The 13,780-nt window shown below is 51.6% G+C and overlaps 2 protein-coding genes across 4 annotated transcripts in view; both read right to left on the bottom strand.

Moving 5' to 3' along the window:
* TNIP1 (TNFAIP3 interacting protein 1) overlaps nucleotides 1–730 on the bottom strand; it is a 50,612-nt gene extending 49,882 nt beyond the window's left edge. Inside the window, exon 1 of one of the 2 annotated variants that reach the window (XM_014456186.2) lies at nucleotides 645–730. The gene's annotated coding sequence lies outside the window, so the exon portion shown is untranslated. The remainder of the gene's footprint in view (nucleotides 1–644) is intronic. The other variant, XM_014456181.2, reaches the window with a different exon arrangement.
* Nucleotides 731–12,864: 12,134 nt separating this feature from the next.
* The window catches only part of ANXA6 (annexin A6), a 48,927-nt gene continuing 48,011 nt past the window's right edge, over nucleotides 12,865–13,780 (bottom strand). For both annotated transcript variants that reach the window (XM_014456180.2, XM_006089124.3), the window contains one exon: nucleotides 12,865–13,039. In XM_014456180.2, the coding sequence (XP_014311666.1) occupies nucleotides 12,980–13,039 (60 nt within the window). In that variant the 3' untranslated portion in view covers nucleotides 12,865–12,979. The remainder of the gene's footprint in view (nucleotides 13,040–13,780) is intronic.

The raw sequence follows: 13,780 nt of genomic DNA, 5'->3' as shown, positions 1-13,780 counted from the left end.
CTTCCCTCACACATACAGACACACACATAATACCCAGACACAATCACACATCACCTACACACCCTCACACACACACACACTCACACATAGCTACACACTGCCCTCACACAGAGACATATACAAACACACTTTACTCACAGGATCATACACATATACACCTCAGTAGATTGGACACATGCTCACTAACGAAGACACACGTACTCACTCACACACACAAACATCCATGTTCACACTAGGGAACCTACTCCCTTTTCTTGGGGGAAGAATAAGATAAAAATAGACCTTTCTTTTCCTTCTCTTTGGAAAAACTAGTAGCGACTAGAGAGAAAAGACTGGCTGAGGAAGCCAGGCAAGAAGAGGAGGGCAGGAAAAGGAAATAAAAGGAGGGAGAGAAGCAAGAAGAGAACAGCAGGGCAGTAGGGCCTGCCGGGCGGGCGGGCAGGGACATAGAGAGGCCCAGAGCCCAAGCCCTAAGTGGGGGAAGAGGGACCTGGGCCTGGAGCAGCGACCCCAGCAGGCAGGAAAGTGGGAGGCTGGTGGCTCTTGGTCCAGAGGTGGGAGGGCCTGGTGGGCCCAGCTCCCTGGTGCAGTGAGCCCTTTCCCCTGTCCTGCCTGGCTCACCGCCCCCAGGCTGGGTCACTCACCTGGAGAAGGGCAGGAGGAGACAGGGTGTGTGCGGCGGGGGCTGCCGGCCCTGTGAAGGCTGCTCCGCTCACTGCTCACTGTGCTTCTGCAGGAAGGAGGGTTGGGCTGGGCTGGGCTGACTTTTAGCAGGAGGGGAATTCCCCGAGATGGAGGAGCCAGGCAGCCACACAAGGCTCAGCGGAGGCCCCTTCCCACCCCTGGCAGAGCACAGGGCCCTTCCCTATCAGTCCCCACCTGTCACTGCCCAGACTGGCTGTCGCTTGCTGTGAATTCCAGGAGACGGCTCAGGGGAAGAGCTGGAGCCTGCGGATTCCGTGGCTGGTCTGAGGACTGGCGCAGGGCAGGCAGGGGCCACCTGGTCTGCTCACCCCACCTCACCCCAGGGTTCTCCCAAGGACCTCTATTTCCTCCTTTGCCTAAGATGGGGGATTCCAGTGCTCAGGACCCTGAGGAAATCACCAGATGTCCAGCCCACATCCTCCTGCCCCCAGTCCTACCCCATCTGTTTCCACTTAGTCCCTCTGCTGGGCAGGAAGAGCTTACTCCCCTCTGTGCAGACCTCATTCAGATGTCGAGGGGGGTCTTAGAGACCTCCCCACCCCGGAGCAGCCAGCTCTGCACGAACCAGCGCGGGTGCTCCGGAGCCTTGCTTCCCCATCCGGAGTCTCAGCGATCCCTGCTGGAAAATGGGGACAGTGAGTCCTGCTTTGCCTGCCTCCTGTGATGATAAGTAAAGTAAAACGATGGATTGCAGACATTCTTTGTAAACTATCGACGGCTTTACAAACATAAGTTCTCAGTTCATTATCTGCTGACGCCTGGAGAAGGGATGGGAGGGGGCCGTGTGGATGAGCTGGCCTCTCTCTCTCTCTCTCTCTCTCTCTCTCTCTCTCTCTCTCTCGATCGGCCCCGGGTACAGAGTTTCTTCATTCTTATAGTTTCTTCAAGACCACTCACAGGCTTACAGACCACTGAGGATACAGGGGTGGACAAGCCAGCTCCTGCCTGCTCACAGATTTGGTGGCTGCCCGTCCAGAACAGTAGCCATTGGCCACACGTGGCTATTTGAATATAAATTCATTAAAATCAGGAATTCAGTTCCTCAGCACCAGCCACATTTCAAGTGCTCAGTGGCCACATGTGGCCATCACATTAGCTGCACATGTGCAGGAACATTTCTATCCTTGCCAAAAGTTCTATCGGACAGCATTGCTGTTGGGGGCTGTAGGCAAATTCATAGGTAGTGACAGTAAAGCCTGGTACAGATGTGTTTTGGCAGGAGAAATACAGGGAGCTACACGAGCTTGGACAAGGGAGCAGCTGGTCAGAATTTGGGGATCTGGGAAGTCCTCCTGAGGAAGTGACGCCTTAGCTGAGACCTGAAAGTAACCAAGTGAGAGCATGAGGAAGAGTGTTCTCAGCAAAAGGAAGAGACTGTGCAAAGAGAAGAGGACATTCGGGGAACTTAAAATCGTTCGCTCTGAATGGAGCCTGGAGTTTGAAGCAGGCAAGGGGAAGTAACATAGGTAGGGCCTGGGGAAATAGGCAGGCCAGTCACAGGGGCCACATTCATTCCTGGGGGTAGGGCAGTGGGGTGAAGTGGGGGATAGGAGGGAGGAGGGGGAGAGTTCACGGAATCCAATCCTCAACTGCTCTGTGCCCTTCACACTGGGATTCCACGGGAATGCTAGAGACACCTCCTGGCTCAATGGCCTCACTTTACAGATGAGGAAGTGAGGGACAGACAAGGGAAGTAACTGTCCAAGTGAGTACATGGAGGGACTTCCTGGCTCCTAGTCCAGTGCTCGGTCCCACACCACATTCAGTCCCTCGGTGGCAGTGCCACTTTAAAAATGTGCAATAGCCGCTCGGCAGGTGTGGCTCAGTGGTTGAGCGTCGACCTATGAACCAAGAGGTCACAGTTCGATTCCCAGGCAGGACACATGCCCGAGTTGCAAGCTCGATCCCTAGTGGGGGGCATGCAGGAGGCAGCCGATCAATGATTCTCATCATTAATGTTTCTATCTCTCTCTCCCTTGCCTTTCCTCTCTGAAGTCAATAAAAATATATTTTAAAAAATAATAAATGTTCAGTAGCCACACAAGTGGCTAGCGAACCAGAATGGGCAGAGACTCCCATCACCATAGGAAGTTCTATAGGACTAGAGGCACCAGTCCTTGAGTTAGACCAGGCGCACAGGATGGTTGCTACCTTCTCTCCACATAGACCCTTTTCTCTGCTGGGAGTAAACACACCTTCCCACACTCATGCTGTCAGATGCTCTTCTCTCTGCCCCCTGATACCAAACTGAAGGGCCTCCCTCACAGCTCAGAAGCAGGCATCTGGGCTGGTGGCAGGACTCAGCATCAGGGAGAGAGATCTCGTCCCGGCTCCCTTTATGAAATCTCCTGGTGACCTGGGATCCGCCCCCAGGGTCAGCCAGAGCCTTCCGTGAAACTGACAAATGTCCCTAACTGGAAAAAATGGAGTTTTGGATTCCTCTTCAGTAGAATGTATCACTCAGTCCTAATATTTCTGGATTGCTACATTCCCTCCAAACGGGATGTTTTCTCTCCCGAGGCCACAATAATCTGTGAGCCCCACTTAGATGGGTTCCTGCTCATGGAGTCTTAAATGGCAGGAGGACCTGGAAGCACTAAGGCGGCTGAAGGAGCTGGATCCTACCCCCTCACCCACCGTCCCCACCCCCACCCCACCCCCGAACTGGAATCTCCAGTCAGGAATACTTGGCTTGCACATCTAGGGGAAGATTAGCACTGGGTTTCTTTCCCTGCCAAGATGCTGAGGGCAATTAGCTTCTCACACCTCTCTCACCTCTTCTTTCTTCCAGCTATGAATTCCCTGAAATTGCCTCTTCTGTTCGGGTCATGCGATAGACATCAAGGAAGAAGAGGCCCTTGGACTGAGTCCTGGTTCTGCTGTGTGGTCCAGGGCAAGTCCTTCCCCCTCTCTGAATTTCCCCTTCTGTGAGGTAAAGAAAGGAGTCAGACTAGATCACCACTAAGGGACCTTCCATTCTGACTCGGTACAGAAGTCCCAAAGTTCAGCAGAAGGAGAAATCGGGGAAGGCTAAGATGGTCAGGAAATAATCGGTAATATTTAGGATTGACATCTACCAGACAAAGCCCTCAGTGCTCTTAAGTGAATGATGGCATGCGTTCCTCATCAGAGCCCTCGGAGACTGGTACTGCTATTCTACAGATGAGGAAACTGAGGCTCATGGTGGTTTAGGCCAACGGCTAACAAGTGGCACAGCTGGAGTTCAAACTCAGGTAATGTCTCCAGAGCTCACCTGGAGAGGAGTCCTCGAAGGATGGGTGAGATGTGGGTGTACATGGGAACCTCTCCCAGGCCCACGCCTTTGATGCTTAATTATTCAGCTCCATCTCTTCCACCTTGCTAATGTGTGGGGACAGCACCGGGCCAGTCTCATCATAGTCAGTCAATCAATATTTATTTAGTGAATGAATGGATTTGAGCCCCTGGGTTTCCTGACTCACGAATTCTATTGAAAGTTCCCCAGGATGGGGACTCCTCATGCTCTTAGGACCTAGCCCAGGAGTCTGGGCAGATCCAGGTCCCACTGTAAGCCTAAGAAATCAGACTCTCGGGTGGAGGGAGGACTGGAGGCAGCATTTTTAATAACCTCCCAGGAGTGACCTTAGTACTTAGTAGAGTTTGAGAAAGCCAAGTCCTTAAGCTGGGCCTTCCAACTCCAAAGTGAGAAGTATCTGCTTGTAGACAGGCAGCCAAGGAGACCTCGGTGTCATGAACCCTCAGGAGGTACCAAGTAGGCTAGTACTTCTCTGGGTCCCCCAAGCATCCAGTCCATGACGTTTGCAAAAGCGCTTTGAGTCTCTGAGCATCCACTCGGTGCCAGGCCCACTGCCATTCCTGAACTCCCCGGGTGACCTCAGCAAGTCGTTTCCTCTCTCTGTCCCGCACTTTCCTCATCTGTGAAAGGGGGTCAGTGCTCTGTGCCATCTACAACCCTGGGCATGTGCCCAGAAGGGGTACCCGTTAGGATAACTTCGCAAAGAATAACATAGGTCAGGGGTTCGTCAACTCTAGTGTCCATCGGAATCATCTGATCTATCTGGTCTCGGGTGGGTCCTTCCATCAGCGGTTCTCAGTCCTGGCTGCAGATTAGAATCACCTGGTGAGCCCTGTGAAAACACAGATGCCCAGGTCCCACCCCAGACTAATTACAGCAGGATCTCAGAGGGTGTGGCCTGGGTTTGCAATTTTAAAAGCTTCCCAGTTGGTTCAAAGTTGGGACTACCGCTCTCAAAGGGGCCATTCTAACAGTTCTGATGCAGGTGGTCCCAGGACCTCACAGTTTCTTGGGGCTCTGTGGTCTCACCCCACCTCTTCCCCTTTTTTTGTGCCAGGGAAGGTGCTTTCTCAGTACCAGGGCCAGAGACCATGAGGACGACAGATTTTAGAACATTATACATGACGGATGTGAAAAGAAAAATTAAAATTCAGACCAAGTCACGATGAGGAGAGCAGATACATATAACTCTGTCGGCATCTGAAAAATGGGATTCGGGGATGCATTTTGCAAAATTGTGCTTTCCAAGGAAACAAACACCGGGCAGTGTGTTGCAAGATTTTTGTCCAAGGAAAATGCTCCAAGGACAAATGTTGCAAGATTGTTCTGCTGAAGGAAGTGGCTTCTTGGCCCATTAAATCTGGAACAAAGCTTAGAGATGATCTTAAACCACCCCCCTGGCTGGATAGAAGAGGACACGGAGGCCCAGGGATAGGGAGGCACGTGCCCAGGGTCAGGCAGGGAGTTGTGGATGAGCTAGCATCACAATCCAGGCTTCCCGACCACTTCCTGTCTCCTCCCTTTCCTCTATTCCTCAAGTATCCACCACGTCTGCTGTTGTTCCAGGTCCCCAGCCCACCGCCTATACTCCCATTCTCTTGGACAGCAGCCAAGGTCAAAGCCTGGGACTAAATCTGTGCCTGGGTAGACACCTGCCAGATAACTGGGGCCAGAGCCAGCGGGAGGCTGGGGCGCGCTAGAGAGGAAGGAGCCGTCTGATGATGTGGCCTGACCTCAGAAAGGAAGCCTGGTCACCAGGGGGAATTTCCCCGGGGCGAGGTCTCATGTCTATGCAAATATGGTACTCCAAGTAACCTGGACCCCAGAACGGGAGAGGGAGAGGCAGGAAGCAGGGAAGGACTGGGGTCTGCACCTCCCAGGGTACCCACATTGTGCCAGGCTCCCTCTGTGTGATCTCATTTTGTCCCTGAGACACCCTGCTAAGGAGGAAAGTTGGCCGGGAGTCAGTGAGGGGAGGGTACATTTGCCCAAGAAAATGCAGTACATTCCAACCCCAAAGAGAGACCAGGAAGCGGCATCAGTGAGGATGGATGTGGTGCTGCCGGGCTGCCACTGACAAGGGTGACAGTAATGATGCTTGAGTCCGAGAAGTCTGACAAAGTTTCATTTTAGGTTTCCATCTTGCTCACTGGGGAGTTTTATCCTGGGGCCAGGTCGCCTGCTGAGGTAGTGACCCTGCCTAGTGTTGGGTGAATCTCAGAGCTCAGAACGCTAGGGGGTATGGCAGCTGGCCCCGTTAACCCTTTCACCGCCAGCTCCCAGAACATTCCTAGATAAGGGGAGAGAATGGAAATGATGTTTTTGAAGGAGAAATCTCTCTTCTGCCTCTTTACATGTCACTCACCTTGAACCTCACTACCCCCAAAAGCCTTCCCCCAGATCCTGCTCCCTTCCAAGGCTGACCCCATCACTGCCTGGCTCTCCAGGGAGCTGGCCTTGCCTCCCCAGAGCAGGGCGGCAATGGGACCAGAGTCTTGGCAGGGCAGTTAGGCCCCACATCTGTTTATCCGCCCATCGCAGCACATACACTAGAACAGCGGGCTGCTGATTTCTGGAGCTGTGCGCTGCACACGAGGCTGTGTGCCAAGAAGAGTGAGTGTGTGAAAAAGCAAGTGTGGGTACTTGTGTGAGCTGCTTCCTGTGTGGTCAGTCATACATATACGGACCACAGACCAGTCTTTCTGATTGTTACCAGCAGTGTATGTGTGGACCTAATCGTTTTATTTTTCTCTATGTGGCCACCAACGTGTGCTTCTGATTCCGGGCGTGCACAGTGTGTCCTTGTGGATATGACTGGCAGTGATTTGGAATCCCATGTGTCTGATAAGTAGTCATTACAGGCTTTGAGTGGATACCGAATAGATGGGAGCGTGGGAATGGGAATCGCTGGCCCAGCACTGGCTTAGGATCTCTATGTGCAGGCCCTCCCATCCCTGCCCATGGCTATCTCCATCCAGGTCAAGGCCATCGCAATGGGGTAGCACTAGAGCAGGGGTGGGCAAACTTTTTGACTCGAGGGCCACAATGGGTTCTTAAACTGGACCGGAGGGCCGGAACAAAAGCATGGATGGAGTGTTTGTGTGAACTAATATAAATTCAAAGTAAACATCATTACATAAAAGGGTACGGTCTTTTTTTTTTTTTAGTTTTATTCATTTCAAACGGGCCGGATCCGGCCCGCGGGCCGTAGTTTGCCCACGGCTGCACTAGAGGGTTCTGACTGCAGCTGGTAGCACAATAGGCAGATGGTGGTAGCGGGGAGGAAGGGGCGAGACCCTCCCACAGAAGGAAATGTATGTTCTGGAAACCGCTACAACAGCTGGGCCTGGGGGGAGGGCTCATTCCTACATGGCTCTGATTTAGGGCTTCCTCCATCCTCACTTAGCTGAGAGGGCAGTGGGGTGGCCTGCACCTGGGGCCTGGGCCTCACATCCTGCCTCTAAAAGCATTTCCTGCCTCTGGGTTCCCAGGTAATGACTCCTGGCTTCACCGCTGCCTCCCTCGCTCATTCCCCAAAGCCAGTTGGGCAGTTCCCTTGGTTTCTTTTTCTTTTTCTTTTTTTAATTGATTTTTTACAGAGAGGAAGGGAGAGAGATAGAGAGAGTTAGAAACATCGATGAGAGAGAAACATCGATCAGCTGCCTCCTGCACACCCCCTACTGGGGATGTGCCCGCAATCCAGGTACATGCCCTTGACCAGAATCGAACCCGGGACCCTTCAGTCCGTAGGCCGACGCTCTGTCCACCGAGCCAAACCGGCTAGGGCTCTCTTGGTTTCTTGCTGCCCCGTGTCTTTGTTTTCTTTTCTCCATCTCTGCTTCCTCCACTCTGGCTCAGATCCTCCTGCCTCCACATCTGGGGAATGACTACAAGCCTGTCCAGTGTCTCCCAGGCACTGGGCCCATCTCCTCCACAGACACGTCTTTCTAAAGGGCCTCTCTAATCATACCAGTCTCGTCCCGAGCACCTTCCGGGTGAAGTCCACACTCTAGCCTGGACTCTGTGAACTTCCAGATGGTGTTCGCACACTGGGTGTGGGGCCCGAGGCCCAGGGGCCCTTCCCCTTGCCTCCACTTCTGTGCCCTTATTCCAGCCGTGGCCTCTCCCTCCCACCTTTAATATCTTTCATTGTTGGAAGCATATCTACACATCTTTCAAGGTGCCTGGACATGCCTCTTTCCAGGGAGCCGCTCTCAGCTTCTCTGTGGTTAATCTGTGGCCTCTGCACTTGGTACCACTTGCTATTATGTGCTTGGTTGAATTTTTCTAAAAATGTTTCTCCACTTGGCTGAGGGTTAGTGGCACAGTGTAGGGACTCAGTAGTCCTCAGAGACTGTTGGAAGAGACTCTCCCCCACCCCGTTCTCCTCCATGGACTGGAATCTAGTCCATTTATTAATAACAAAGAGCTGAGTCCTTACTGTATCTTGGACAGTGTGGTTTAGTCTTCACAACCCTGTGAGTTAGAAACCTTTGTCATTCCCTTTTTACAGATGAGGAAATCAAGACATGGAAAGGTCAAGTGACTTATCTATGTCTGAGCGGTTTGCTGGGATTTGAGGCCGCCTGCCTGCCTCTGTAGATCTAACCACTGAGCAGACGGCTGTTATTCAACTAGAATTTCCCACTTGCCTAACTCCAAACGTGAAGCGGGGAAGTCTGCGTTGGGAAACCTGAGGTCTGAGGGGAGTGGAGAGGCCTGTTGGAGCGCCGATTTACCGCTTCTGGGTTCTGAAATTTGGGTTGGGCAACTTGACACTTCTCCCTCCTATTGTCTGTGGGCTCAGTCTGGCTTCCGCATGAGGAGGAAGAGGAAGAGGATATGTCAGCAGAGAGAGCAGGGCAGGTGCTGGCCCCAGATCTAGCCTTTACTCAGCCAGGGCCACAGTCCTACTCTCTGGGCCGCAATTTCCAAACTTATGAAATGGGAGGGCTGCTTTGGATGACCACTAAGGCCAGTTCCCGCTCAGTCAATCTTCAGGCAATTTGCTTCCCCACTTGGACCATCAGTGTCCTCATTAAATGGGGTGACACCCCCGCCTCGCGCCCCCCCCCCCCCCACACTACTGCAAAGGAATGGTTGTGGAAAAGCTTCTCCCACCAGATGCCTCTGGCAGGGACTCTCTCTGGCACAGTGAATGGGGATGGGGGGAATGGGGGTTAGAGAGCCAGTATTTCCCACACTGCTCTCCAATGGCAGGAAATGCGACAGTGGCAATTCCCAAACAGCTGCTCTGTGCTCGGACTCAAAGGGCAACCCCTCCCAACCAGCCACTTTCTTCAGGCATTTCCTGTGGCCCCGGAGACCAAGGCTGGCACATCCCAGTCCAGAGCTTCTGAAAAGGGTTTGCCCTGAAGGGAAAATGCATGGCTCAAGGCAGCAGGGGAGCAGCGAGGAGCTCAAGAGAGGATGGGTCTGGCCCTAGCTGGTTCTGCTCAATGGTTAGAGCATCGGCCCGTGGACTGAAGGGTCCTCGGTGGCAGGCTCAATCCCCCACCCCGGTCATGTCTCTCTCTCATATTGATGTTAAAAAAAAGTGCTTTTAAAAAAATATATTTTATTGATTTTTTACAGAGAGGAAGGGAGAGGGATAGAGAGCTAGAAACATCGATGAGAGAGAAACATCGATCAGCTGCCTCCTGCACACCTCCCACTGGGGATGTGCCCACAACCAAGGTACATGCCCTTGACCGGAATCGAACCTGGGACCTTTCAGTCCGCAGGCCGACACTCTATCCACCGAGCCAAACCGGTCAGGGCAAAAAAAAAAAAAGTTTTATTAAATAAATAAATAGGATGGCTCTTGGTTGAAGCCTCCCCTTGGAGGGGAAGGAGGAAGTGGGAGAACGAACGTTCAGGGAGTTTATAAAAGCACTGAAGCTGGGCCGGGACTGCAGGGTCCCAGTTCTGTCTGCTGCTAAATGCTGTGACCTGGGCCCATTGCTTCCTCTCTGTGGAAGTGACAGTTGCTGCAACTAAGAGGGAGGTGAGAATTTCTGAGGCCCCTTCCACATTCAGAACATTCACCACCATCGTCGTCTTCTCCCACTTTGAGACAGTGCGGTTTGGGCTTCTGCTTTCTCTTTCCTTTTAGTTTTAATTTAGTCCCCACTTCTCTCCCTTGAACTCTGGCCACAGAAGCAATCTCCAGTCTGTTATCAGTTGATACAGGTGTTTTGAAAGGAGGTGGGTGGAACACTCAAATGGAAGCTCGTAATGATTAGGACCAATTGGATCTAACTTTTTACATCTTTAGCATCGAGCACATAGCATGGCACATAGGAGGCGCTCGGTAAGTATACGCTGCATGAATGAATGAATGAATGAATGAATGAATGAGTGAAGTACCTTGGATTCACAATAGTGGCTACTCTGTCCTCCGCTACAGCTCCAAGAAAAAAATGTGGTTTGTTCCGCAGGCACCTGGGTCTTAGTGGGATTGTTGCACTAGATTCCCAACTGGCCATGCTCCCTTCATGTTTCCTTTTTTACCTTTAATTTTAAAATTTTTATTTTTAGAGAGAAACACTGATCAGTTTCCTCCTGCACACCCCTTACAGGGGAATTCATTGTCTGCCTCCTGCACACCCCCTACCGGAGAATCAAGCAACCCAGGCATGTGCCCTGACCAGAAATAGAATCAGCAACCTTTTGGTGCATGGGATGATGCTCTACCAACTGAGCCACATGGGCCAGGGCCCTTCATGTTTTCCTTAAGTGCATGGCTAGATGCACACCTTTCCTTCTCAAGAAAGGCTCCCCTCTGGGTTATAAGAGAAAATCTGGACATACATGCCTTCCATAATTGGATGTGAACTCCCATTTATAATCTGGTCTACCTTACCCCACCAACCTTGAGGGTCCCCCTTCTACTACTGACCAGTCCTAGAATACAATCTACCCAACTGAAAGAAAATTAAGTGGAAAATGCATGTTGGGAAATTAGGACAGTGTTTTGTCCAGCACGAGGGCTCAGAGCTGTCCTCATTCCTGATTTCTAGGAATTCTACAAGTCCTAGTTTCTCCACTTGTGTGTTCCCTCAGCCTCATGGGGCCTCCCAACTTCTATTCCCTCAGGTCCCATTGCTCTTTCCTTTCCACTCCCAGCGTATTTTCCCACCAGAACATATTTTTAAGCAAATGTCATATTTAGCTTCGGATGCCTCTGTGACCTGCAGCTGACTTCTTGAGAACAAAGCTCAGAAAACATCTTGGGATCCACCTCTCAGTTCCTACAATGGGGCCTGGCTCAGGGCAGGTGGTGCCATAAAGGACCCCACTCCACACTTCCACGCATCACCTCTTTCACCCCACGCCCCACACAGAGTACGAGATAAGCAGAATTGGGGGCCGTGTTTTACAAATAAGAAAACTGAGACTCAGAGATGACATGCTCACAGACAGTTAATGTTAAAGGTCTGACTCCACAACTCTTAACCATTTTGTTATCTCTTGGTAACAGTTAAATTAAGTTGGGCAAATACCCCAAAAAACTCAGCTGACTCTCCTGGGGTTTGGGCTCACCATGGGGTGGAAGACAGGAAGTGGAGAAGACACAAGGTAAATTGTCTTACTTTCAGACTCATTTTGTCAGAGATGAAGAGAGGGCTCTTCAATACTGTTGGGTCCAACCCCTCAATGTACAAATAAAGAAACGGAGGCCCAGTGAGGGCGCTGGCTAGTCCAAAGTCACCCATTGAGGGAGGGACAAGACCAGACCCAGCCAGTCTCCCAATACCCACGGCCCTTGCACAGCAGCTACATTATAGACACAATGAACTCCCAGGACGGCCAGGACAGGGAGCAGAGCCCTCCAGCCAGCAGGCACTGTCATGCCATGTCACTGGACAATGTTAGATCCAAGTCTCAGGGTAGAAGCAGAGCTGGGGGAAGGGAGACAGAGAAATTGCAGTTGATTCTACTGCTTATCAGTGATCTTCACAAAGTGGAAACTTTCCACGGGCCTCCCCAGATCACGATCACATCTGGTGCCCTTGAAGAGTTCAAAAGAGGAAGTTTGGGTTTGGTTGTAATGGACGAAGAGCACACAGACAAACGTACGCCCAAGCAGCAGGGGGAGAGGGGGCCCAAGACCCAGAGCTCAGACTCTCCTTTGGGATCCTCAGGAGAGAGTATAAAGCTAGCGCTCACTCCTGGGCAGGCTCCAATGAGGACAATCTAGGCTGCAGGTTCAAGGTCAAATATGCAGGTCCTCACTGGGAACGTATTTATGTGTGTCTTTTTATTCAAAGAAAGAAGTATACAGAGAATGATCTGGAGGCACATCCTTGACGGTCAATGCTAGAAGAAAAGCCAAGATCTCTTTGCCCAACCCTCTCATTTTGTAGACGAGAAAACAGCGAATGGAGAGGGGAAAGAGATGGGCCCAAGGTCAGAAAGAAAGTATGTGGCCAATGCAAAATTGAACCCAGGTATCCGGACTCCTGGTTCAGTGCTCCAGCACAACCACCTGGACGGAGGTGGGAGCTGAAGAGGTGGCAGGACTGTTGGCAGGAAGACCTTTACTCCTCCCTCCCGCCCCGCCGCCAAGAACACTCAATTGGCACCTGCCACCAGGCCCCACCATTCAAAACACACACGTCACTCATTTCATAGACAGAGGCTCAGTATCTTTTTGGATTTGACAACGCCCAAGCCAGGGCAGGGGCTGTGGCAGGGACAGAAGGGTGAAGGAGGAAGATGGGGAATAGAGGTGGACAGAATCTAGGGCTACCGTTCTTCAGCCAATAAGATGTGAGGAGTGACCAAGCTGGGCCTTCGGTGGCCCCTGGGAGTGGGAGCCTTTCCTAAACCCCAGTTGACGACAAGGGCCCACCCCTGTCCCCCTCCCCCCACCCTGCCCCTCCCTTAGTCTCTGAAGCTGGAGAATCAGGCTTGGTCACGGTGGCTGGTGCTGATGACCGTGTCTCGGCCCAGGTGCCCGTCAAAGCCAGCGCCCTAGTCCTGGCCCCCACAGATAGCCAGCAAGGCCTTCATGAAGTCTCCGGAGGTGTCACCCTGGCAGAGGCAGAGGGAGAGCCCAGTAAGTGAAAACAATCCTGATGATCTCGATGTCCCTCCTCCTAGCTGCCCACGTTCCATGCAGTCTGTGCATCTACAAACGTGTGTATATGACATCCCTTTCCTACACAGAAACAGATATGCAACAGCCGCACTATCTGGACCATACTTTTTTGAATTAAGAGAAGATCTCAAACCAACACATAGAGCCTCCTCATGCTTTTTCACGCCTGTATCTTATTCTACCACAGGGATATACATCAGGTATTTAAGCAGTCCTGTATGGAGGGCTTCCACTCTTGTGACTAAAAACAATACTGGCATAAACATTCCTTTACGTGCCTTTGGGAATAGGTACGGCTATGTCTGTAAAACAAATTCCTACACACAAATACCAAGTCCAAAATGTAAATGTCTTGGATTTTAAATTCTTCAAACTCCCCTTTGAAGACATGCTACCAAGGTACCTTCCCACCAAGTCTGTGTGAAACTGCCTGTGAGATTTCCCACAGTCTCGTCAACCAAGTACAGCATCAAACTAAGACCCTGGTCAGTCTCAAAGACAAGAAAATGGGCTCCGTAGTGAAAAGAGTCGGACACAAAAGAACCACATATTACGTGATTCCATTGATAGGAAATACCCAGAAAAGGCAACTCCGCAGAGACAGGAAGTCGCTTGATGGTTGCCCAGGGCTGGGGGTGGAAATAGGTAAACAGGTACGAGTACCATAGCAGGTG

This window comes from Myotis lucifugus, unplaced genomic scaffold, assembly GCF_000147115.1.
Source record: "Myotis lucifugus unplaced genomic scaffold, Myoluc2.0 scaffold_56, whole genome shotgun sequence".
In the NCBI taxonomy this organism is placed as follows: domain Eukaryota; kingdom Metazoa; phylum Chordata; class Mammalia; order Chiroptera; family Vespertilionidae; genus Myotis; species Myotis lucifugus.
This window is presented reverse-complemented; position numbering and strand designations above follow the sequence as displayed.